General features: G+C 47.6%; 1 protein-coding gene across 1 annotated transcript in view; it reads left to right on the plus strand.

The window, feature by feature from the left end:
• Positions 1 to 19,166, plus strand: part of FKBP8 (FKBP prolyl isomerase 8) — a 28,572-nt gene extending 9,406 nt beyond the window's left edge. Inside the window, exons 3-9 of the mRNA XM_051972323.1 lie at positions 14,173 to 14,345; positions 14,727 to 14,815; positions 15,671 to 15,888; positions 16,086 to 16,258; positions 16,406 to 16,483; positions 16,793 to 16,930; positions 18,265 to 19,166. Coding sequence (XP_051828283.1) covers positions 14,173 to 14,345; positions 14,727 to 14,815; positions 15,671 to 15,888; positions 16,086 to 16,258; positions 16,406 to 16,483; positions 16,793 to 16,930; positions 18,265 to 18,351 — 956 coding nt within the window. The 3' untranslated portion in view covers positions 18,352 to 19,166. The remainder of the gene's footprint in view (positions 1 to 14,172; positions 14,346 to 14,726; positions 14,816 to 15,670; positions 15,889 to 16,085; positions 16,259 to 16,405; positions 16,484 to 16,792; positions 16,931 to 18,264) is intronic.
• The last annotated feature ends 3,882 nt before the right edge of the window (positions 19,167 to 23,048 follow it).

Genomic DNA, 23,048 nt, shown 5'->3' on the forward strand with positions numbered 1-23,048 from the left:
TGCAATACAAAAATATTTTGTGCACATGGGTCCTTTTCTAAAGTTTTTCTTGAATCTTCTTTGAAATATAGGCCTCTGAGTGGCATAGTGGGGTAGAGGGCATGCAGAGTTTAGGGACTTTGGGCAGAGTTCCAAATCACTGTTCAGAAAGGCTAAAGTAGTTGACAGCTCCCCTATGGAGGGGACCTTTGTTTAAGTTCTTGTGCATACTGGCCACAAAAAATACTTGTATTCAGGTAATTAATGTAAAGCACTTTGCAGACTGAAATGCATTCCCTAAATCCAGGTGGTAGTGAGGAGGATGAGGAGGATGGTGATGATATAACACCACTTCTTGGGACATTGGGAAAAAGGAATTAAGAATTTAGTTATTGGTAGGATTACACATCTGCTATGTGCAAGGAAGGCAGCTAGGTGGTAGAATCGAGAGCCAGGCCTGGAATCAGGAAGTCCTGTGTTCAAATCCAGCTTCAGGTACTTACTAGCTGTATGATCCTGGACAAGTCACTTCACCCTGTTTGCCTCAGTTTCCCTATCTGTAAAATGAGAGAAGGAAATGGCCAACTGCTCCAGTATCTTTGCCAAGAAAATCTCAGAGGGAGTTGCAAAGTCAGGCACAGCTTGACTGAAGTTGCTCAGAAATAACTGAATGACAAAATGTGCCGGGCACAATGCCGAGTGTTGGGAGATTTGTGGGCTGAGGAGGCCTGTGGCTCGGCCTATGCCTGAGCAAGGGGACCATGGCCGCCTTGGAAGGGTGGACCTGGCAACAGAGGAAGAAGCTGCAGCTTCTGCGCATCCTGGGAAGGTCTGAGAGGGGGCCTGGACCCCACGGTAGGGCACAGCTGCGAGGCCTCGGGAGGCAGCAGTCCCCCCGCCCTTTGGCCTTGCCAGTCTTGTTTTCTGAGGGGGGAGCCACGTTTTAAGAAGGACGTTGGTGAGCTACCCAGTGTGACACAATAAAATTTAAAAAATGTTTGCAATACAAAAATATTTTGTGCACATGGGTCCTTTTCTAAAGTTTTTCTTGAATCTTCTTTGAAATATAGGCCTCTGAGTGGCATAGTGGGGTAGAGGGCATGCAGAGTTTAGGGACTTTGGGCAGAGTTCCAAATCACTGTTCAGAAAGGCTAAAGCATTCTCCAATTGATAAATGGTCAAAGGATATAAACAGACAATTTTCAGAGGATGAAATTGAAACTATTACCACTCATATGAAAGAGTGTTCCAAATCATTATTGATCAGAGAAATGCAAATTAAGACAACTCTGAATACCACTACACACCTGTCAGATTGGCTAAGATGACAGGAAAAAATAATGATGAATGTTGGAGGGGATGCGGGAAAACTGGGACACTATTGCATTGTTGGTGGAGTTGTGAACGAATCCAACCATTCTGGAGAGCAATCTGGAATTATGCCCAAAAAATTATCAAATTGTGCATACCCTTTGATCCAGCAGTGTTTCTATTGGGCTTATATCCCAAAGAAATACTAAAGAAGGAAAGGAACCTGTATGTGCCAAAATGTTTATAGCAGCCCTGTTTGTAGTGGCTAGAAACTGGAAAATGAATGGATGCCCATCAATTGGAGAATGGCTGGGTAAATTGTGGTATATGAATGTTATGGAATATTATTGTTCTGTAAGAAATGACCAGCAGGATGAATACAGAGAGGACTGGCGAGACTTACATGAACTGATGCTAAGTGAAATGAGCAGAACCAGGAGATCATTATACATTTCGACAACGATATTGTATGAGGACATATTTTGATGGAAGTGGATTTCTTTGACAAAGAGATCTGAGTTTCAATTGATAAATGACGGACAAAAGCAGCTACACCCAAAGAAAGAACACTGGGAAACGAATGTGAATTATCTGCATTTTTGTTTTTCTTCCCGAGTTATTTATACCTTCTGAATCCAATTCTCCCTATGCAACAAGAGAACTGTTCGGTTCTGCAAACATATATTGTATCTAGGATATACTGCAACATATCCAACATATAAAGGACTGCTTGCCATCTAGGGGAGGGGGTGGAGGGAGGGAGGGAAAAAAAATTGGAACAGAAACGAGTGTCAATATAAAGTAATTTTTAAATAAAAATTAAAAAAAAAAAAAAGAAAGGCTAAAGTAGTTGACAGCTCCCCTATGGAGGGGACCTTTGTTTAAGTTCTTATGCATACTGGCCACAAAAAATACTTGTATTCAGGTAATTAATGTAAAGCACTTTGCAGACTGAAATGCATTCCCTAAATCCAGGTGGTAGTGAGGAGGATGAGGAGGATGGTGATGATATAACACCACTTCTTGGGACATTGGGAAAAAGGAATTAAGAATTTAGTTATTGGTAGGATTACACATCTGCTATGTGCAAGGAAGGCAGCTAGGTGGTAGAATCGAGAGCCAGGCCTGGAATCAGGAAGTCCTGTGTTCAAATCCAGCTTCAGGTACTTACTAGCTGTATGATCCTGGACAAGTCACTTCACCCTGTTTGCCTCAGTTTCCCTATCTGTAAAATGAGAGAAGGAAATGGCCAACTGCTCCAGTATCTTTGCCAAGAAAATCTCAGAGGGAGTTGCAAAGTCAGGCACAGCTTGACTGAAGTTGCTCAGAAATAACTGAATGACAAAATGTGCCGGGCACAATGCCGAGTGTTGGGAGATTTGTGGGCTGAGGAGGCCTGTGGCTCGGCCTATGCCTGAGCAAGGGGACCATGGCCGCCTTGGAAGGGTGGACCTGGCAACAGAGGAAGAAGCTGCAGCTTCTGCGCATCCTGGGAAGGTCTGAGAGGGGGCCTGGACCCCACGGTAGGGCACAGCTGCGAGGCCTCGGGAGGCAGCAGTCCCCCCGCCCTTTGGCCTTGCCAGTCTTGTTTTCTGAGGGGGGAGCCACGTTTTAAGAAGGACGTTGGTGAGCTACCCAGTGTCCAGAAGAAGGCGGCCAGGATGGCAGAGGGCCCTGAGTGTTCAGGTCATTGTCAAGGAAGGAGCTCGTGAGGGGAGTGGAGATGTTTGCTAGGAGAAGAGAAGGTCAGGAGGCGGGTGAGGGTGGTTGTCATGGGGAGCAGAGAACAGAGAGGGGAGGGGCTCCTGAAAGAGGCCGATTCAGGGCTCTTCCAGCCTCAGGAGGCAGCGAGCTCCCCATCCTCCCAAGTTTGCACTCGTGGGGATTCCTTTTGGGGACAGGATGGCTGCTCAGACAGCCCCTGCGCCAGCAGCAGAAGTCTGTCCTCTTTCCTCATCCCTTCCTGCTGATGGTGCTCACCCGGTTCCAGTCCAGCTTCCTGCCAGGGTCTCAGGCTCAGACCTCAGGCCTGACGCTCCCCAGCCCAGGCAGAGGCGGCGCTGGCTAATTTAGCCCCCTAGGCCCTGGCCGAACTCCGCTGCCTCCATACTCTTCACTGGTATCAGCAGGGCGTCCAAGCCTGGGCTTTCCCTGGACGAGGAAGGGACTCCCTGATTGTAGAATGGTGCAGGGAGGGTGCCCAAGAGGAGCATTTGGTATTTGGTCTTGGAGGCAACAGGGGCCACCGCAGCTTATGGAGCAGGTCAGGCCCGTACTTTGGGGACACCTCTGCAGAGGGCAAATCAGATTGGAGGGGGAGAAACCCCCAGGCAGGCCATTACAGCAGTCCAGAAGAAAGGTGACGAGAAGGGCTCGGTGAGTGAGGGAACGGGAGATCGTGTGTGCGCGTGTTGTGTGTGTATGTATGTTAGAGGTGTTGTAAAGGTGTAAATGACAAGATTTGTCAGCAGACCATATATGATATTGTATCTAGGATATACTGCAACATATCAAACATATAAAGGACTGCTGGCCATCTAGGGGAGGGGGTGGAGGGAGGGAGTGGAAAAAAAATTGGAACAGAAACGAGTGCAAAGGATAATGTTGTAAAAAAAAAAAAAAAATTACCCTGGCATGGATTCTGTCAATATAAAGTAATTATTAAATAAAAATTTAAAAACAAACCCAAAAAACAAAAAACAGACCATATATGAGGGCTGAGCATGAGAGAGAAATTGAAGTGGCGCCCAGATCGTGTACCTGTGACCAGGACAAAGGCAGCGCGCTTCTCAGAGTTATTTTACCTCGCATTCCTGAAATCAGTTGTGATTTAAAGCATTTTTTCCATAGGGCTATAGATAACTTTGATTTCTTCTGGAAATTGCCTATGTACATCCTTTGACCATTTATCATTTAGGAAATGACTTGTATGCTCAGATATTTGACTCCGTTTTCTATATTTTTGAGAAATGATGCCATTATCAGAGAAACTTGCTGTAAAATTATTTTCATAATTATGATTACTGTGTATTTCCTTCTGTTTATCCTTTTCTCTCCTTTCACCCTGTCTTTTACCCTGTTTTGCTTCTAAACTCGCCCCTTATCTACCCTCCCTTCTCTTATCCCTGTTTCCTCCTAGTTCCCTGTAGGGTAAGATTTCTATACCCAGCTGAGTTCATATGTTATTCCCTCTTTGAGTAGATTCCAATGAGAGTAAGCTTCAAATGATGTCTGCCACCCCCTCCCCCAGCTTTCCCCTCCACTGTAAAAGCTCTTTTGCATTTATTTTATGTGAGTTAATTTACCCCAGTTTACCTTTCTCTAACCTGATCTTCCTTTCTTTTCTCCATAATTCTATTTCACACCCATGCCATCTGTCTATGTATACGCCTTCTAACTGCCCTAATAATGACAAAATTCTTTTTTTTTATTATCATTATAGCTTTTTATTTACAAGATAAATGCATGGGTAATTTTACAGCATTGACAATTGCCAAACCTTTTGTTTCAGTTTTTCCCCTTCTTCTCCCCACCCCCTTCCCCAGATGGCAGGTTGACAATACATGTTAAATATGTTAAAGTATAAATTAAATACAATATAAGTATACATGTCCTAACAGTTATTTTGCTGCACAAGAAGAATTGGACTTTGAAGTAGTGTACTATTAACCTGTGAAGGAAATAAAAAATGCAGGTGGACAAAAATAGAGGGATTGGGAATTCAATGTAGTGGTTCATAGTCCTCTCCCAGAGTTCTTTGGCTGGGTGTAGCTGGTTCACGTCATTCCTGTCCCATTGGAATTGATTTAGTTCATCTCATTGCTGAAGATGGCCACGTCCATCAGAATTGATCATCATATAATATTGTTGTTGAAGTATATAATGATCTCCTGGTCTTGCTCATTTCATTCAGCATCAGTTTAATGACAAAATTCTTACAAGTTACAAGTATCATCTTCTCATATAGGAATATAAATAATTAAATCTTATTGAAATAAGTATCGAAAAAGTATTGAAATACTTTCTTATTTACTTTACTATGCTTCTTTTGTGTGTGAAAATAAAATTTTCCCTTTATATCTGGTGTTTTCATTAGGAATGCTTGAAAGTGCTCCATTTCGTTGGATGTCCATTTTTTCTCCAGAACGATTAAATTTAGTTTTGTTAAGTAATTAATTTTTGCTTGCAGTCCTAGTTCCTTTGTCTTTTCCCTTCAGAATATATTCCAAACTTTCTGATTTTTTTAATGTAGAAACAGCTTAATTTTATGTGATCCTTACTGTAGCTCCATGATATTTGAATTGTTTCTGGCTGCTTTGCAGTATTTTTTCCTTCACCTGGGAGCTCTGGAATTTGGCTCTATTACCTTTTTCAGTGAGCTTTGGTACTTCTTTTTCCATTTGACCAATTCTGCTTTTTACAGAGTTCTCTTCAATGAATTGTTGTTCTTTTACCATTTGGAATATTCTGTTTTTAAGATTTTATTTTCTTCAGTATTTTTTCCTACCTTTCTTACCAAGCTGTTAACTCTCATGATTTTCTTGCATTTCTCTCATTTCAGTTTTCAATTTTTCTTATTTGGTTTTTCAAAATCTTTTTGAACTCTTCCAGAAATTTTTTGGAGGGAGATTAGGAGGGGGCGGTCTGAGACCAATTCACATTTTTCTTTGAGACTTTTGATATAGCAATTTTTACTTTGTTGTCTTCTTCTGAGATTGTGTTTTGATTTTTCCCTGTCACAATAGTAGCCTTTTTTGGTAAGGTTCTTTTTTTTTTTTTTTTGCGCTGTTGTTTGCTAATTTTTTCAGCCAGTTTCTTGATTTTTAACTTTATGTAAAGTTGGGTTCTGCTCCTGAGTGGAGGGGGCACTGTCTCAAGCTCTTTTCTGGGCATCTTCAAGTTTCTGCTTCTTCCAAGATGGTGGAATCTAAGGAGAAGTGTGGTCATTACTTTCCTGGTCAGAGTAACTGAGTACTCTTTTTTCACTCTTTTTCACCCTGACCCACTCTTCTTCGGCTGCACACTCTGCTGTGCTAGTGCTCCTGTTCTCTCTGGAGTTGTGACTGGAACCCAGCAGTAAAGCAGCGTGTCTTGCACTTAGTATCAGCCAAGAGTCCCCTTAAGTCTTCCTCTGATCCCCCTATTGTCTGTGGGCTGAGAACTCCAGAAGCCACAGCCTCTCATTCACTTATCCTTCTTCTTTTTCTTCTTCTTTTCTTCTTCTTCTCTTCTTCTTCTTCTTCTTTTCTTCTTCTTTTCTTCTTCTTCTTCTTCTTCTTCTTTTCTTCTTCTTTTCTTCTTCTTCTTCTTTTCTTCTTCTTCTTTTCTTCTTCTTCTTCTTCTTCTTCTTTTTCGTCTTCTTCTTTTCTTCTTCTTCTTCTTCTTCTTCTTCTTCTTCTTCTTCTTCTTCTTCTTCGTCTTCTTCTTCGTCTTCTTCTTCTTCTTCTTCTATAGCTTTTTTATTTCCAAGATATATGCATGAGTAATTTTTCAGCATTGACATTTGCAAAATCTTTTGTTACAACTTTTCCCCTCCTCTCCCTGCTCCCTCCCTCAGATGGAAGGTAGCCCAATACATGTTAAATATGTTAAAGTATGTGTTAAATACAATATATGTATACATACCCATACACTTATTTTGTTGCACAAGAAGGATTGGACTTTGAAATAATGTACAATTAAGCTGTGAAGGAAATCAAAAATGCAGCTGACAAAAATAGAGGGATTGGGAGTTCTATGTAGTAGTTCACACTCATCAGAACATCCTTCTTGATTACACATAGTATCCACTGGCCTTGTGCTGTTGTGCCTGGTTGGTGTTGGACATTGTGACTCTTAAAACTTTTGAGATCAGAAAGTAGATCAAGTTATGTGTCAGAGAGAAGATTGCTGGATCTGGGACTGTCATATGCTTTCTACCTCTTTAAAGCAGCAGTCAACAGAAAGCCATGTCAATCAATAGAGTGCAGGTGGTGACCATTTATAAAGAAATCTGTAACATCCTCCATAGAATTGGATTCTCTTAGAAGGCAGCTGCTTTAGCAACTGAGTGCCTTCATGTTCTCCCCTGGAAAAGAGGACGTAGCATTTCCAGCCAACGTTCTAATTTCTTATAAATGCACATCACATGTTGACTGGATCAATTCCCAGGTATAGGCAGGCAACTTAATTTATGCAGTCCTGGCTATTGAATTTTAAGTCTCTTGGTGTGGAGTTAGCAGAACAGGTCAAGATGCTCTCTTCACTTGTCTAGATAAGAACAGGATAAACTGTAGCTGGCTCTCTTGATCGCTGCTTGGCTGGAAGACCGATTCCAGCACTGGCCAAAGAGATTGTGTTCTTGGGGCTATTATGAATTATGCTCTTGGCTCCATGTTGTCATATATAAGGGCATCTGGTCCCTGGGAAGCAGCTAATCTAATCCCAAGGAACTACCTTTGTTTAACAACAGCAGTAAATTACCGTAAAGGAGAAGGCTCCTATATACACCAGCTTCCAGGCATCTGAGAGACCCAGCAGAGCAGCTGTTAACAGTTTCCTTGTTAAACATCAGCATCTCCACAGGATCTATGGAGGGGTCATAGAAGAAATGACATGCTAAAACAGATCACTCATGGCCTGCTGAGCCCTGCATCCTAGGTGAGGGCTGACTTTTCCCCTCAGAAGAAACAAAGAGTGATGGGGCTGGTTGGCGCCTGATCTTTCAGCCTTTTCTTTTTATTAAAAACCCGAAAGAGCTGTCATTCATATATTACTAAAAACAATGTCCATTATTTTTGATAGTGTTTTGTTTGTTTTTATTGAAATCTTTCATTTTTTATATCATGACAATCTCTAGATAAATCCCTCTTTCCTATTTCCCTATCTAGCGAGCCTTTTCTTACAATAGACATTTTCTTTTTTCCCTTTTTTCTTTTTTTAAATAATACTTTATTTTTCTAAATACATGAAAAGATAATTTTCAACATTCACCTTTGCAAAGCTTTGTGTGCCAAATTTTTCTTCCTTTCTTCCTCTCTCCTCCTTCCCCAAGACAGCAGACTATCTGATATAGGTTAAACATGTACAATTCTCCTAAACATATTTCCATATTCATCATTTTGCACAAGAAAAATATGATCAAAAGGGGAAAAATGAGAGAAAAAATAAAGCAAACAAACAGCAACCAAAAAAGGTTGAAATGCTATGTTTTGATCCACATTCAGTCTCCATAATTTTCTCTCTAGATGCAGATGGCACTTTCCATCACAAGTCCATTAGAATTGTCTTGGATCACCTCATTGTTGAAAAGAGCCTAGTTCATCATTGTTGATCATTATATAATCTTGTTGCTGTGTACAATATTCTCTTGGGTCTGCTCACTTTACTTAGTATCAGTTCATGTAAATCTTTCCAGGCTTTTCTGAAATCAGCCTGCTCATCATTTCTTAATGAGCAAGCAGAAATAGTCCATTACATTCATATACCATCACTTATTCAGCCATTCTCCAAATAATGGGCATCTACTCAGTTTCCAATTCCTTGCACTCCAAAAGGGCTGTTACAAACATTTTTGCATATGTAGGTTCTTTTCCATTTTTTATGATCTCTTTGGGATGCACCAGTAGAGACCCGGCTAGATCAAAGAGTATGCACAATTTTTACAATAAACATTTTCAAATGAAAAGAAAAAACAGTTCAGCCAAACCAATGCTTAGATTGAGTCAGCTACATTTGGATGGTTTTATACCCATAGTTCCCTACCTTTGCAGGGAATGGAGTGAATTGCTTTTTATCCAACTCTTCTCCAGAGTCCATCTTGACTACCATAATTACAGAAAATTCCATCTGATTTCATTATGGCTTCTATTTACATTGGTGTCATAATGTTGTTCTTCGGCTCACTTCATTCTACATCAGTTGGTATAAATCTTTCCATGTTTCTCTGAATTTTTCAGATTTGTCATGTTTACTGCTTGGTAGTATTCCACTGCCTTCGAGAACCTCAATCTGTTTAGTCATTTAACAGTTGAAGAATATCTATTTTCAGTTCTTTACTGCAGCAAAAACTGTTGCTCTGAATAGTGTGGTGTCTGAGATAATATGAAGATGGGATTTTTTGACAATCTAAGTTGTATTCATTTATAAAATTGAAGCTTCCATGATAGCTATATCTGTTATTCTGTTGGTTCACTTCCTGTCAGTCCTCATTTGAAGACTTCACTTCATCTCCCTACTGTGGAGATTTTAAACCAGAAGATTATTACCCCCTTCTGGTTCTTTACATGGACACAAATGATAGTATCAGAAGGAATTTAATATGAAACATATGTAATTTTAGGGAAGAAACTGTTATTGGGGTTACATGTTGTATTTTTTACCATTGTAAATCCATGGAAACTAAGGGGTTCAGAAAATGAAGGCAGATTAGGGAAGGTGTTGAACAAGTTAATTAGGTGTTATCTGAGAAGAGGATTTGGATTTTTGGACCATGGCTTAAAATATAGAAATAGCAATTCCATTCCTGACCAGAGATGGAAGAAGGTCTGGCAAGAATGTTATTTATCTCTTAAAAAATTCTAACCAAAAGGATTTTTAAATTGGAAAGGGAAAGGAAAGCTTTTTGACAAATTTTGCTGGTAAGATTTGGCAGAAAATAATTTTAGACCACCACTTTAACACCATATACTACAGTACACCCCAAATAGATATATAATATTTCCATATAAACATACAAATTATGTATAGCAAAATAACTATGGACATATATACATATAGTGTATTTAACATGTGGTCAACTTGCCATCTGGGGGAGGGAGAAGGGAAGAAGGGGAAAAATTGGAACAAAAGGTTTTGCAATTGTCAATGCTGAAAAATTACTCATGCACATATCTTGTAAATAAAAAGCTATAATAATAATAATAATAAATATATACAAATTAGAGAAAAGGGGAAGAAGTTTTTTTTACAGCTGGGGAAGCTGTAAGGAAAGAACTTATAATGAAAAAAGGGATGGAATTGATCACAAAAGATAAAATAGATAATTTCTATTATGTAAAAAAGTTTTCACACAATGTAATTATAGTAAAAAAGAAAAACAATTGATTTGGGAAAAATTTTCTCATCAAATTTCTCTGATAAAGGCCTGATGATATCCAAAATATATAAGGAATTTATATAAACACATAACATTGAGTTATTTCAGATTAGATAAGTGGTCAAAAGACATGAACAAATAGTTCTCAAAAGAAGAACTGCAAACTATTACTGACCATTTAAAAGACTACAAATCACCAGTCATTTTAAAAAAAATATAAAATAAAGCAGCTTGTCTGCCATCAAGTTTGCAAAGTTGGATAAAGATTATAATAGGGAGATGGGATCAAGGTGATGGAGTAGCAGGAAGAAATACAGTCAGCCCTATCCCTTTCCCTTTCTCCATTGTCTGTAAGCAGATCCAGAAAATGCAGCAGGCCTTGGTGTGGTCCTGATTAAGAAGTACAAGGGAGAAAAATTGCAGAGTTGTTTTCCTATCCCAGGTTGGAATAGCCCCTGAGGGACCTGTCTAGCCAGGACTGGCCGTGGGGCATCCCAGAGGGGCCGCAGCTCATGAAGGTCCAGGAGAAGGTGGCTCCCACCACTGAGGAGACCTGGGCCCAGGGTTGGCATTTCAGGGTGAGGATGGATCATGGCTCCTAATGCGTGAATCAGGGAGGAGCAAGTTCAGAAGCAAGCAGCGGCATTGTGACCTTGACCCCAGAGGGGGTGAGGGCCCAGGTCCAGTCTCCAGCCCACCCTGAAACCTACACCAGAATAACCAGGGCAGGACTCCCAGACAAAGTCCATTGGACTGACAGTGATTGAATCCAGCAACGGTCTACTGGACTCCAGGCATACCCAAACCCAACAGTATCAAACTTTGCTCGAGAGCCTAAGTTGATGACTTAGAATCACGGACCCTCAGTACTCCAAGAAAGCAGCAACCCACCAGACCAGACATTCCCCCAAGAGATGTACTCCGATTGACCCAGTATCAAATCTGAAGTCAGGAGTAGACTGGAAGAATGAGAAAAAAAAATCCCACCCCAGAAAGTTAGGGTGACAGGGACATAGACCTAGAAGAAGAAAATGAATATGGGAGCTGACCTGGCCAGCGTAGTTTTATTTAACCTGACATGTTTGTGACAGGGTTAGGGGGACGGAGATGGGAAGGAGAGACTTTAATTTTTTTTTGAATAACTTTTTATTGATAGAACCCATGCCAGGGTAATTTTTTACAGCATTATCCCTTGCACTCACTTCTGTTCTGATTTATTCCCTCCCTCCCTCCACCTCCTCCCCCAGATGGCAAACAGTCCTTTACATGTTGAATAGGTTACAGTATATCCTAGATACAATATATGTGTGCAGAACCGAACAGTTTTCTTGTTGCAAAGGAAGAATTGGATTCAGAAGGTAAAAATAACCCAGGAAGAAAAACAAAAATGCAAACAGTTTATATTCATCTCCCAGTGTTCTTTCTTTGGGTGTAGCTGCTTCTGTCCATCCTTGATCAATTGAAACTGAATTAGCTCTCTTTATCGAAGAAATCCACTTCCATCAGAATACATCCTCAAACAGTATCATTGTTGAAGTGTATAATGATCTCCTGGTTCTGCTCCTTTCACTCAGCATCAGTTCATGTAAGTCTCGCCAGTCCTCTCTGTATTCATCCTGCTGGTCATTTCTTACAGAACAATAATATTCCATAGCGTTCATATACCACAATTTACCCAGCCATTCTCCAATTGATGGGCATCCATTCAGTTTCCAGCTTCTAGCCACTACAAACAGGGCTGCCACAAACATTTTGGCACATACAGGTCCCTTTCCCTTCTTTAGTATTTCTTTGGGGTATAAGCCCAGTAGAAACACTGCTGATCAAAGGGTATGCACAGTTTGATAACTTTTTGAGCATAGTTCCAAATTGCTCTCCAGAATGGCTGGATGTGTTCACAACTCCACCAACAATGCATCAGTGTCCCTGTTTTCCCACATCCCCTCCAACATTCCGCATTATCTTTCCCTGGAGAGACTTTAAATTAAAAAGATGCCACTTGGTGTTGCAGAGGTTGAGGGGAATAAGCAAATCAATGTGCTCTGGTTCTGATCTCCCTATTCTAGAAAACAGCTTAAGATGAAGAAAAGCCATTGTTCATGTCCTGTGGTCCCTCCATGTGGGCATATATTACAAGGAAGTCACTGAATAACAAAGTTGCTATATATAACTAAAGTATTCACGTACTTTCTGTGGAAGCAGCGGAACTCAAGTATGTGACTTTCTTCTCATAAGAACACTTTACATTTACCCTCTTAAATCCTGCCTTCTTGCTTCAGCCTTCCTGGCCAGAACTTCGGGTCTTTGACTTTGCCTCTGAGGCTGTGAGCTGTCCCCAGGGACTTGGCAGCATCCATTGTATATATGAATGTAGTAGAGGATGCTTTTGCTATAAAAATGACAAATATAAGGAATTCAGAAAAATCAATCAACAGTTATTAACCACCTATTCCAAATTAAAAAACAAAAAAAAGAAATAGGCCCTACCCTCAAAGTTTGTTGTGAGGATCAAATGAGACAAAATTTGTTTTTTAAAAATCAATTAAACCCTAATTTGTAGAGCTTGCTGACTTCTGAGGTGTAAATGTTCAATCTGAAAATTTCACAACTAAGTCTCAAGCCATCTGGAGCTGGTTCCAGGCCAGCCCTGGCTACATGGATCTGTGCTTGCTCCTGGGCTGCTGTAATTGTTTAATCATTGACTTGGATAAAGGCAGGGGTCTCATCAGAGAATTTGATAGGAATACTGCCCAGTCTATGGGAACAGCTCATATCCTCAGGGGCAAAGTTAGGCGCCAACCTTAGGCTGAAACAGGAAGGCGGGATTTAAGAGGGTAAATGTAAAGTGAGAAGAAAGTCACCTCAAGTGAAGAGGGAAACATAGGTAGATAATCCAGCTAAGAGAATTTGGGATTTTAGTTGCTTGTAGGCTTCTTTTAGGAGTCAGCTACACTGGGAGTTCCCAGGGGTCAGGTAGTTGAGCCTGTGGGACAAGCCTAGTATCCAGGATGGACTTCCAGTTTCTCTGGCACCAAAGCTGCCTCCCAGAGCTGGTGGGCCTTCCTCCTCAGAGGTAGGCTGGGGGAACACACTCTGGGCAAGGGGATTCTGGTTTAGCTGGGTCTGACGAGATGGTTACTAAAGTCCTTTCCAATCCAGCATTCTGGGGAGTCCCATTTTCCTTAGCCTTCTTTATAAAGTGATGCTCTTCCATTACATCCACATGCCAGTTTGTTCAACCAGTCTTGTTATTGCACATGGAATTTGTTGTGTCCCCCCCCCCTTTTTTTTTTTTGACATTATATTTAGTGCTGAGGTGAGTAATTTTCCAGATAGACTTTTTCTTGTTGTTGGAAGGTAATTGGTGGATTGTCTAATTTAATGTCCTTCAGGCCCCCTTCTATTTGATTGATTAAAATAATGAAATCCAGAAAAACAGGGATTTGTCCATAGTTACCCAGTAACTGGGGTTAGATTTGAGATGAAATCTCCCTCCTCCGAGTGTGATTCTAGACTGGAATTTCACTTTTGCCTCACCTTTAGACCCTCAAAAGAAGGCGTTGTACTTGCTCTGCAGATACTAGTTGTCCAGCCTTCAGTCCTGAACCTGTTGCATAGTAGGAGTTTAATCCATGAGGGCCTGATTGCGAGCTCTCGTGTGGGATTCTGGTTTGTGCCTTCTGGTGAATTCATCCTATGGGCTCCTGACATTTGGAGGAGACCAAAGGGACATACTTGAATTGAAAATTGAGGGGGCCTCACTACTCACCCCTGGCATGTCTCCTTGCCCTTTTTCTCCCTCATAGGTAATGGACTGCTTAGAAAGAAGATTGTGGTGGCTGCCCCGCCTGGGGCCGAGCGGCCCAACAAGGGTCAGGATGTGACCGTGCAGTTGAAGGTCTCGCTTGAGGATGATGGGACGCAGGTGGAAGAGCAGCCAAGTCTCACCTTCACCCTGGGAGACTGTGACTTTCTCCAGGTGCTGTGAGGCAAGGGAGGGGGTGATGGTCCTTTGGGCCCTGGTTGTGGAGAGCCAAGTCTGGGCTTTGGGGGTTGGGACTGTCCCTTAGAGGCAGCTTAGAGAGAGCACTGGGGCACGCACATGTGGCCTCAGACACTCACTAGCTGGGTGGCTCTGGGCAAGTCCCCATCCCTCGGTTTGCCTCTATTTCCTTGGTTGGTTAAGGGCCACTTTACAGTGGGGATAGTAATAACCCTTGCCTCTCCCCTGGTTGTGGTGAGGATAAATGAGATAACGGAGTACGTGGCTCAGAGGAGGCGCTGGAGAGGCTTGTTCTCCCTCCCCAGCCCAGTTTGTTCCTCATCCTCTGGGATCTGGGTCTCTTCTCTGTTTCTGAAGGCTTTGGATCTGAGTGTGCAGCTCATGAATGTGGGGGAAACAGCCCTGATCATCGCAGATGCCAAATACTGCTATGGGTCGTGTGGCAGGTAAGATGGAGGAGAGGAGCTTGTGCATTGGCCTGCTTGGGGCAGGAGCTGTTGCCTAGAGAGCAGAACCATGTGGAATCTAAAGAGCTACAAAGGGGTTTTAAACATGGGGCATCAGAGCTGGGGGGTGGGGGGACCTTAGAGTCTAAGATGTCAGACCTGGGAAGGCCCTTAGAACATGGGATGTCAGGGCTGGGGGGGTCCCTTAGAGTCTTAAGATGTCAGAGCTGGGAGGGCCCTTAACCAACATCTCGTCCAACCATTTTCCTTAGCAGGTTGGATAATTAAAATCCAGAGGAGGACAGTGTCTAGTTCATAGAGAGCATTAATGATAGAGGACCTCTCCAATGTCCTGCCTCCTTGTGGGGGCTCTTTCTCCCCCTCCATCCTGACCAGGACCTCCTTAGAAACAGGAGGTTTCCTGCAGATCTCTTAGACAAGTCCCCAGCAGAATGGCACAGATTCTCCCAGCTGATTAACCAGAACCCCTGTTCCCCTCCTTCCTGACAAAAGTGTCCATGGAGCCAGGGGCTCTCCCCTTCCTGCTCTGCTTATGCTTTCTCCCCCTTTCTCCTGGGTGGCAGGCGAACGCTGAGACGGCCTGCCCCTCCTAAGGAGAAGGACTTTGTGCCCTTGAGCACTGCCTTGGTCAGGAAACCTCCTGGTCCCAGCTGGGGGGGACCTTCCAGTGACCTGCTCTGGTCCTCTCCAGATAAGGAGCTTAAGGCCTAGGGAGGGAAAGCGAAGCTGCTGGGCTCAGAGCTGGGATCGGGCAGGAACTGCGCCTCCCCTGCTCCCCAGCTGGGGAGGTGGGATCTTCTGGCCTCTGAGAGTTTCTGGCCCCTGTGCCCACAGGAGTCCTGCCATCCCTCCCAACTCAACCCTTCGCCTCGAGGTGGCTCTGCAGGGTGCCGTGGATGGGCCTGACCTGGAGCTGCTGAGCGGGCGAGAGCGCATCAGCCTGGCCGACCGCAAGCGCGAGTGGGGGAATGCCCACTACCAGAGGGCCGACTTCGTCCTGGCTGCCAACTCCTACGACCTGGCCCTCAAGGCCATCGGGGCCAGTTCCAAAGGTGCCGCGGGGCCTGTCCCTGCTTCCCCGAGGGCGGCGTGTTCGGGGGATTCCCGTCTCCTTGGGGGCCTCCCTGGCATTGAGCCCTTGCAGTGGCCCCGGTGTCCCTCCTGCCTTGCCCAGTCCCCTCCCCCGAGGCCCATCCTGCCTTGGCCAGGGCTGGGCCCGCCACTTAGCCTTCTTTGCTCCCCGTACCAGTCGATGTGAGCCCTGAGGAGGAGGCGGAATTGCTGGAGCTGAAAGTGAAATGCCTGAACAACCTGGCCGCCTCCCAGCTCAAGCTGGACCACTACAGCGCGGCCCTGAGCTCCTGCAGCCTGGCGCTCAGCCACCAGCCAGACAACATCAAGGCCCTCTTTCGGAAGGGCAAGGTGAGCCCCGCCCGAGCCAGCCTCCGGGCGCTCAGTCCTGCCGGGGCTTCGGGGGGCCCGAGAGTCACGGACTCAGGCTGTGGGAGGCAGAGCCGGGGGCGCCTTGGGGAGAGTGCCGTCTCTGAGGACCGCCCCCTGCCCTCCCAGGTGCTGGCGCAGCAAGGTGAGTATGCTGAGGCCATCCCCATCCTGAGAGCCGCCCTCAAACTGGAGCCCTCCAACAAGGTGAGTCCTGGAGCGTTTGGGGGAGAGGCAGGGCGGAGGGGGGACAGGGGAGGGGCTCAGGAGACCTGGAGGTGTCCCAACCCACTTCGGGCCTCAACAGGAAGCGTCTGGGGTGTGATGGAGTGTCAGGACATTTGGCTCATCTTAGTTATTTCTTAGAAAGCTCCCGCAACCCCATTTCCCTCTACTGGCAGACTGAGGTCCAAATGGGGGCTCCCTTACTGCTTCTCTAAGAGTTTCGGGATCAGCCTCCCTCTCCCAACACTTCTTGGGGTGGCCCTCTCTGTCTCTCCTGTGTCCCCCTTGCAGACTATTCATTCAGAGCTCTCAAAGCTGGTGAAAAAGCATGCTGCCCAGAGACACACAGAGACTGCCATGTATAAGAAGATGCTTGGTACTGCTGGTGCCAGTGGAGTGCCCGCCAAGAGTCCTGCCAAGGGCCCACGGGTAAGGGATTTGTCAGGGGGAGGAGTTCAGGCCATTGGTCTGGCTAAGATTTGCCAAAAGGTGAGGAGAGCCTCTTTGTGCTGTTGGTAAACATTGCCAGTATCTTGCAGTGCCAGGGATGGGGGGCTACAGAGGCTGAAATTCAGTAGCTCTGCCAGTTCTCAGAGCCAGGTAACTGGTTGACATCACAGGCCTGGGGTGTTAGGACTTGAAGAGCCTTTAGTATGTCAGCACTAGGAAAATCCAGGAGGTCAGAGCTGGGAGGGCCTTAGAACCCGGGAGGTCAGGGCTGGGAGGGCCCTTAAAACCCGGGAGGTCAGGGCTGGGAGGGCCTTAGAACCCAGGAGGTCAGAGCTGGGAGGGCCCTTAGAACCCAGGAGGTCAGAGCTGGGAGGGCCCTTAGAACCCAGGAGGTCAGAGCTGAGAGGGCCCTTAGAACCCAGGAGGTCAGAGCTGGGAGGGCCCCTAGAACCTAGGAAATTGGTGCTGGATAGAACTTTTAATGTGGAGGGAGTTTTGAGACCAGCTAGTGTAATCATCTCAAATTCGAGCTGGGAATGGAGGCCTGCATTGGGGAAGGGACTATCAGCGGTCATCTTTGAGGTTTGTAGCATAGTTGGGACCAAAGACTCTTGGTCTGGGTGAGGGACCCCCGAGCTCCTTTCTGTTTGTAGTGTTTCTTGCCCTTATTCTTACCCTGGGGTAGACAGGAAAGGCTTGAAGGGGAGGACCTGCCCTGAGAGTCTTGGACAGTCTGTCCCAAGACAGAGGGAAGTCCCGCCCAGGCCCTCCCTGCCCATCAGCAGAGGAAAGAGGGTTCCTCCAGGATGGCTGGACTCTGAAGAAAGGGAGAAACAGAAGAGTTAGCTCTTCTGGCACCCTCAGGGAGCTCTAGTCAAGGAGGCAGGATTACACATAGAGGAAAAAGCCAGAAACGTTATGAGACCCCAAATGGCAATTGCTGAGTGTCCGAGGAGCCAGGGGAGCTTAATGCTCCCTGTGGTCAGAGGTAATTCTGAAAGGCCTCCTGGAAGGGCCGAGCTTTGAGCTGAGCACTCAGGGATAGGGGAAGAATTTGGAGAGGCTTCCAAGTAGGAGGGAGAGAACAAACCCATGGGAGATGGCAGAGGAGGTCCCGGGGGACGGTGGGGGGCAGTCTGGTGGAGAAGCGGGTTGGGGCCTGGCCACGCAGGGCTTTGTTTCCCTCTTGCTCAGAGGGGCATGGCCGGGGCTGATGCCCAGACCAGGACCTGCCCCTCACCTCTTGGCCCAGGGTCCGGAGTGGATGAGCAGCACCTAAACATTGTCCTTTTCCTTTGCTGTCTTCCCTACAGTCTATTCCATGGAAATGGCTCTTTGGGGCAACCGCTGTCGCCCTTGGGGGTGTGGCGCTGTCCGTGGTCATCGCTGCCAGAAATTGAAAGCCTGGACAGAAGGATGCTGCCTACTGCCTGCCTGGGCTCCCCTGTACCTCCCAGCCCCAGGCCTGCATCTTCCCTGTCCCCCTCCTGTCCCAAAGCCTGACGTGCCCCAGCTCGTACACCACCGGGCGGTGACCCAGAATTCGGTCAGTCCCTTTGAATGAGGGAAGAGTGTGGACCACGCCCAGTCGGGGGGCCCCTGCCGCCCTTCCTCTCCGACCTCCCCCCCGAGCTGGGCAGACAGCTGGGGGCCTGATCTGTCCAGCAAGGGGACCGGAGACCCATGGAAGTGGGTCCGAGTCACTCCCGCCCAGCCCAGCTCTCTTGAGAAGGCGCTGATGGAGATAGTGGGGAGGGCCTTAGGGGCGTTTTCACAAGGCCCAGGGGGAAAGGGGACTGCCAGGAAGCTCGGGCCCTGGTCCGCCGGCCAGGCCTGGAGCCCTCAAGCTGGTTCGTGCCCTGAAAGTTCCCTGGCAGGAGCCCGGAGGCCTGGTGCAGCCCTGAAGCACCCCTCTGACCCCCTCTGGGGGATTTCCCATCCTCCCTCCCAAGGCTCAGCCTCAGGATTGCCCGGCATGGCGCTGGGGCGCATCTGTGCCCAGGGAGTTGCTTATATGAAGTGGGAGGAGAGTGTGCCCCCTGCCTAGGCAGAAGCATCTTCCTGTGCCCGCTCCCTTTGCCCAATCTGTGCTGCCCCCACCTTCAGTGAGTGCAGCCCTCCTCTCACCCCCACGTTTGAGTTTACTGGACCCAGGTGTGGAGGCTCCAGTTGTCTGATGGGAAAGCCTAGGAAATAAAGTGCCCAACCTGGTGGATTTGCGGGGGCCCTCAGCTTCTTCTGCCGGTTCTGGGGTGTGTGTGTGCGTGTGCCTGCCAGTCTGCACGTGTGTGTCCGGTCCGTGTGCCCGCCCACCCGCACGCAGGCGCACACATGCCTTTGCATGTGTGCGGCCATGTCTGCACCGTGCATGTTTGCATGTGTCTGCCAGGGGGCATGTCTGTGTGCTCCTCCGTGTGTGTGGTGGAAGGGGCCCGGGAGGCTCGGCCAACTTCCCCTCCTTTTAGGCCCTCTGCCCCCAGCTCCGGGGTTCTCCATCCGGCCTCCTCACCTCAACACTCCCGAGTGTCCCCCTCTTCTCTCCCAGGAAAGCTCATATAAATCCCAGTGACTCGCCCCCGGGCCTGCTGCCTGCTCAGCTCCCGCCCGGACAGATCCCCAAGGGATAGGGATCCCTGATGCACCCTGGCCAGGGGAAAGAGCCCTCCTGGGAACACAAAAGGCTGGATCTGTCAGCCATTTATTTCTTTCACTTGCCTTCCATTAGGTGATTTCTATGGGTCTGACCTGTGATCCAAGGATCCTCCCAACTCTGACTTTCCAGGTTCTAAAATCCTTCCTTGCCTGCTCTGACTTTGTGTTCTAAGGACCATATCTCAGAACTTCTGTATGTAAGGTTCCTTCCAGCTCTGATATTCTGTGTTCAAAAGTCCCTCCCAGTTTTGACCTTCTATTCTCAGCTCTGCTATCCTGGGCTCTAAGGGCCCTCCCAACCCTGACCCTCCTGGGTTCTAAGGGCCCTCCCAGCTCTGACCTCCTGGGTTCTAAGGGCCCTCCCAGCCCTGACCCTCCTGGGTTCTAAGGGCCCTCCCAGCCCTGACCCTCCTGGGTTCTAAGGGCCCTCCCAGCTCTGACCTCCTGGGTTCTAGGGGCCCTCCCAGCCCTGACCCTCCTGGGTTCTAAGGGCCCTCCCAGCTCTGACTTCCTGGGTTCTCAGGGCCCTCCTGGGTTCTAAGGGCCCTCCCGGCCCTGACCTCCTGGGTTCTAAGGGCCCTCCCAGCTCTGACTTCCTGGGTTCTCAGGGCCCTCCTGGGTTCTAAGGGCCCTCCCGGCCCTGACCTCCTGGGTTCTAAGCCCTTCCAGCTCTGACTGTGGCCCTAGGCATGCTATTTCTCTTAGCCTTGATTTTCTCATTTCTAACATGGGCATGATAATAAGCTTCTCTCCCCCCCCCCCCAGTTGATATGAGGAGCAAATAAGACAAATTAACCCTCCGCAGCCCCCACCCTTTTGGCATTCCATGTTCCGAGGAAGATTTTGGGACCAGACGTTCTCACTTCTGGACCTCCCTGCCTGGACGTTGTTTTGTGTTCCTCTCACCATTAATATTCTGAGCTTCTAATGGGTGATGATGGCTCTCACATGGGTTAGTATGTAGCCCAGGCTTGTTTATGAGGCCTTTCCCTCGCCTTCAGCCCTTGTAGGACTTCTTGTTCCCATCTGACAGCTGAGACAGCCAAGCCAGAACTGGAAGAGGTCACCTGGCCCCAGGATCCCCAGAGCTGGGCCCAGGGCCCATGTCTCCTGAAAGCCAAGGCCCCTGCTCCTCCCTTGGCTGCTGAAGGTGCTCTGGGAACTCCCAGGGGAGCAGATGATGGGCTTCGGGGCTGGAAGGAGCCTCCCCAGCACCTTCTGCACCCCCCTCGCTTCTTGGAGAGTGGGTGTTTTCTGGCTCCCTGACAGGCAGGTGTGAGAGGCTTTGGGGGGCGGGTTGGGGGAGGGAAGGAAGGGCCTATCGGTGCCTTCTAAGTTGGCAGTGCTCAGAATCTGGGGATGAGTCACTTCCCTGGGAGTTAATGCCCCCATTCTTACCCAGAGCCAGGGCCTCTCCAGGCCATCCCCTGGACTCCCCCTCCCCCTCGAAGCTGCTCCAGGGGCTGTCCCACATCCTCTTTCTGGTTTGGACCTCAAGGCCATCTGCCATCTATCCTGGGGTGACTTCATGGTACAGGATCTGAGTCTCCCCCCCACTTCTGTTTGCTTTTCAGTCCCCCCTTCCCCCTTTCCATTGCCAAAGCCAGGGCTACCTCTGCCCCTCGTCCCCTCGGTCCTGTTCCAGGCCCCAGAGGCTGCTCCTGTCTACGCAGGGTCCCCCGACTAGCTTCCCCGCCCCCCTCTCTCCCCCTCCCCTTGCTTCCTGTCAGCACCACTTCCCTCCTTCCCTGAAACAGCTCCCTGCGCTGACTTGGCCTGGTGACTAATCTCAGCTCCACCCCAGCTGTGCTGGCCACCAGGAGTTTCCTGGAAGGGACTCTCGGGGCCCAGGGCCCTGGCGGTGGGACCCCAGGGAGGTGCTGGTTCCTTGAAAGCGCCAGATCCCCGGGGGAATCTGTCATCAGCGGCTTATGTCTTCTGTGTCGCTCCAAGCGTTAGAAAGCAATCTTTAAAATTAATTGCTAGTTTGTGGCTGAGGAAACCAAGGCAGGACCGGAAAGCCCATGTTCACCCAGCTCGAGTCCGGGAGCGCTGCCCCCAGGTCTGGCCCAGTGTGTACTTTGTACCCCAAGTCTGGGGTGCATCTGCCTGGGGAATCCTAGAGAGGGGTGGGCACCCTCCGCGGCAGGGCCCAGGGGTGGGCAGCCAGGAAGGGTACTTCCACCCACCCCTCGCCTCGCCCCCCAGCCTTCCACCAGGGTCTGTGTCTCCTGTCAAGTGCACATGGGTCTCCATCCTTGACTCCATCTTCACCCTCTGCTATATGTTCTCATCTTGCTCATGCCAGGGGAGGAGGCGGCTTCCAGAAGCCTTAATCTGCTTTACCCACATGCCCCAGGACCCCAGGAAGGTGCCTCCATTCCGTGTTCCCCCAGATGCTGGGGGGGAACCCGGATCCCCGGGGACTTGGCCAAGAGGAAGGTCCCACTTAGGGTCCGTGGCCCGCTCTTGGTCAAGCGCCAGGGCTGAAAGTTGAAGGGGCTGCCTGTCTTGGGGACTGTCAGTGTGAGCATGACGGGGTGTCGCTGAGGAGCCTGTGCCATCAGACCACCCCGGGGCATCCCTTCAAGGGGGCACCTGATGAGCCCCGTGATCCGACTAGAGGAGGATGCCTCTGGGTAGGGGCCGCTGAGCTGGTGGCCATGGGGGCAACAGTGAAGGACCTACTGATCCCCCAAGTTTCAGAGGCCTTTGGGGCCCGATTACCCTACCTCAGACTTGGTGGTCTGGGCCCATCATTTAATGTGAAATGGGAATAATAAAGCACCTACCTCAAAGGGTGGTTGTAAGAGTCACATGAGAATTTTTGTGCAAAGGGCAGTTCGTATTGCTGGATTTGCATAGTATACATACGTGTGTATGACAGAGAAACGTTTACATATATTGATCATATTTATACATGTAACAAATACATCCTACAAATAATATATGGATAATTATCTGACAGCACATTAATATAGAGACAGTTGTCATGTTTAAAATATAACTACATAAATATAATTTGAGCCTGAGAAATGTCCTTTCACCGGAGCTGGTTTTGGGGCTGAGAGCCCAGGCGGAGTCTGGAGGAGCACCTTAGGAAAGGCATTTCCCAACTTAACCAGCCTCAGTCCCTAACCACCTGCCCAGCCTAGACTGACTTTTGAGAGGGACTGTACAACCAGAATGGGGGGGTCGAGAGATCTGGTTCTACTGGCTTCTCTGTGGGCAAATCGGTTCCTCTCTGGGCCGGTGACTCAGTAAGAGCTAGTCTAGAATGGGGCTGTACGAAGCCGCCTCGGGGATCCAGCCTTCCCACCGCTGCCTCTCATCTGGGGGCACACGTTGGTTGTTGCCACCCATCTGCTCTGGATTCATCCAGGGCTCCCTGGGGCCTGCAACCTTCCTTTCTAGACTTATGTTGTGGGATTTTCCTCACATTCTA

This window comes from Antechinus flavipes, chromosome 1, assembly GCF_016432865.1.
Source record: "Antechinus flavipes isolate AdamAnt ecotype Samford, QLD, Australia chromosome 1, AdamAnt_v2, whole genome shotgun sequence".
NCBI lineage: Eukaryota > Metazoa > Chordata > Mammalia > Dasyuromorphia > Dasyuridae > Antechinus > Antechinus flavipes.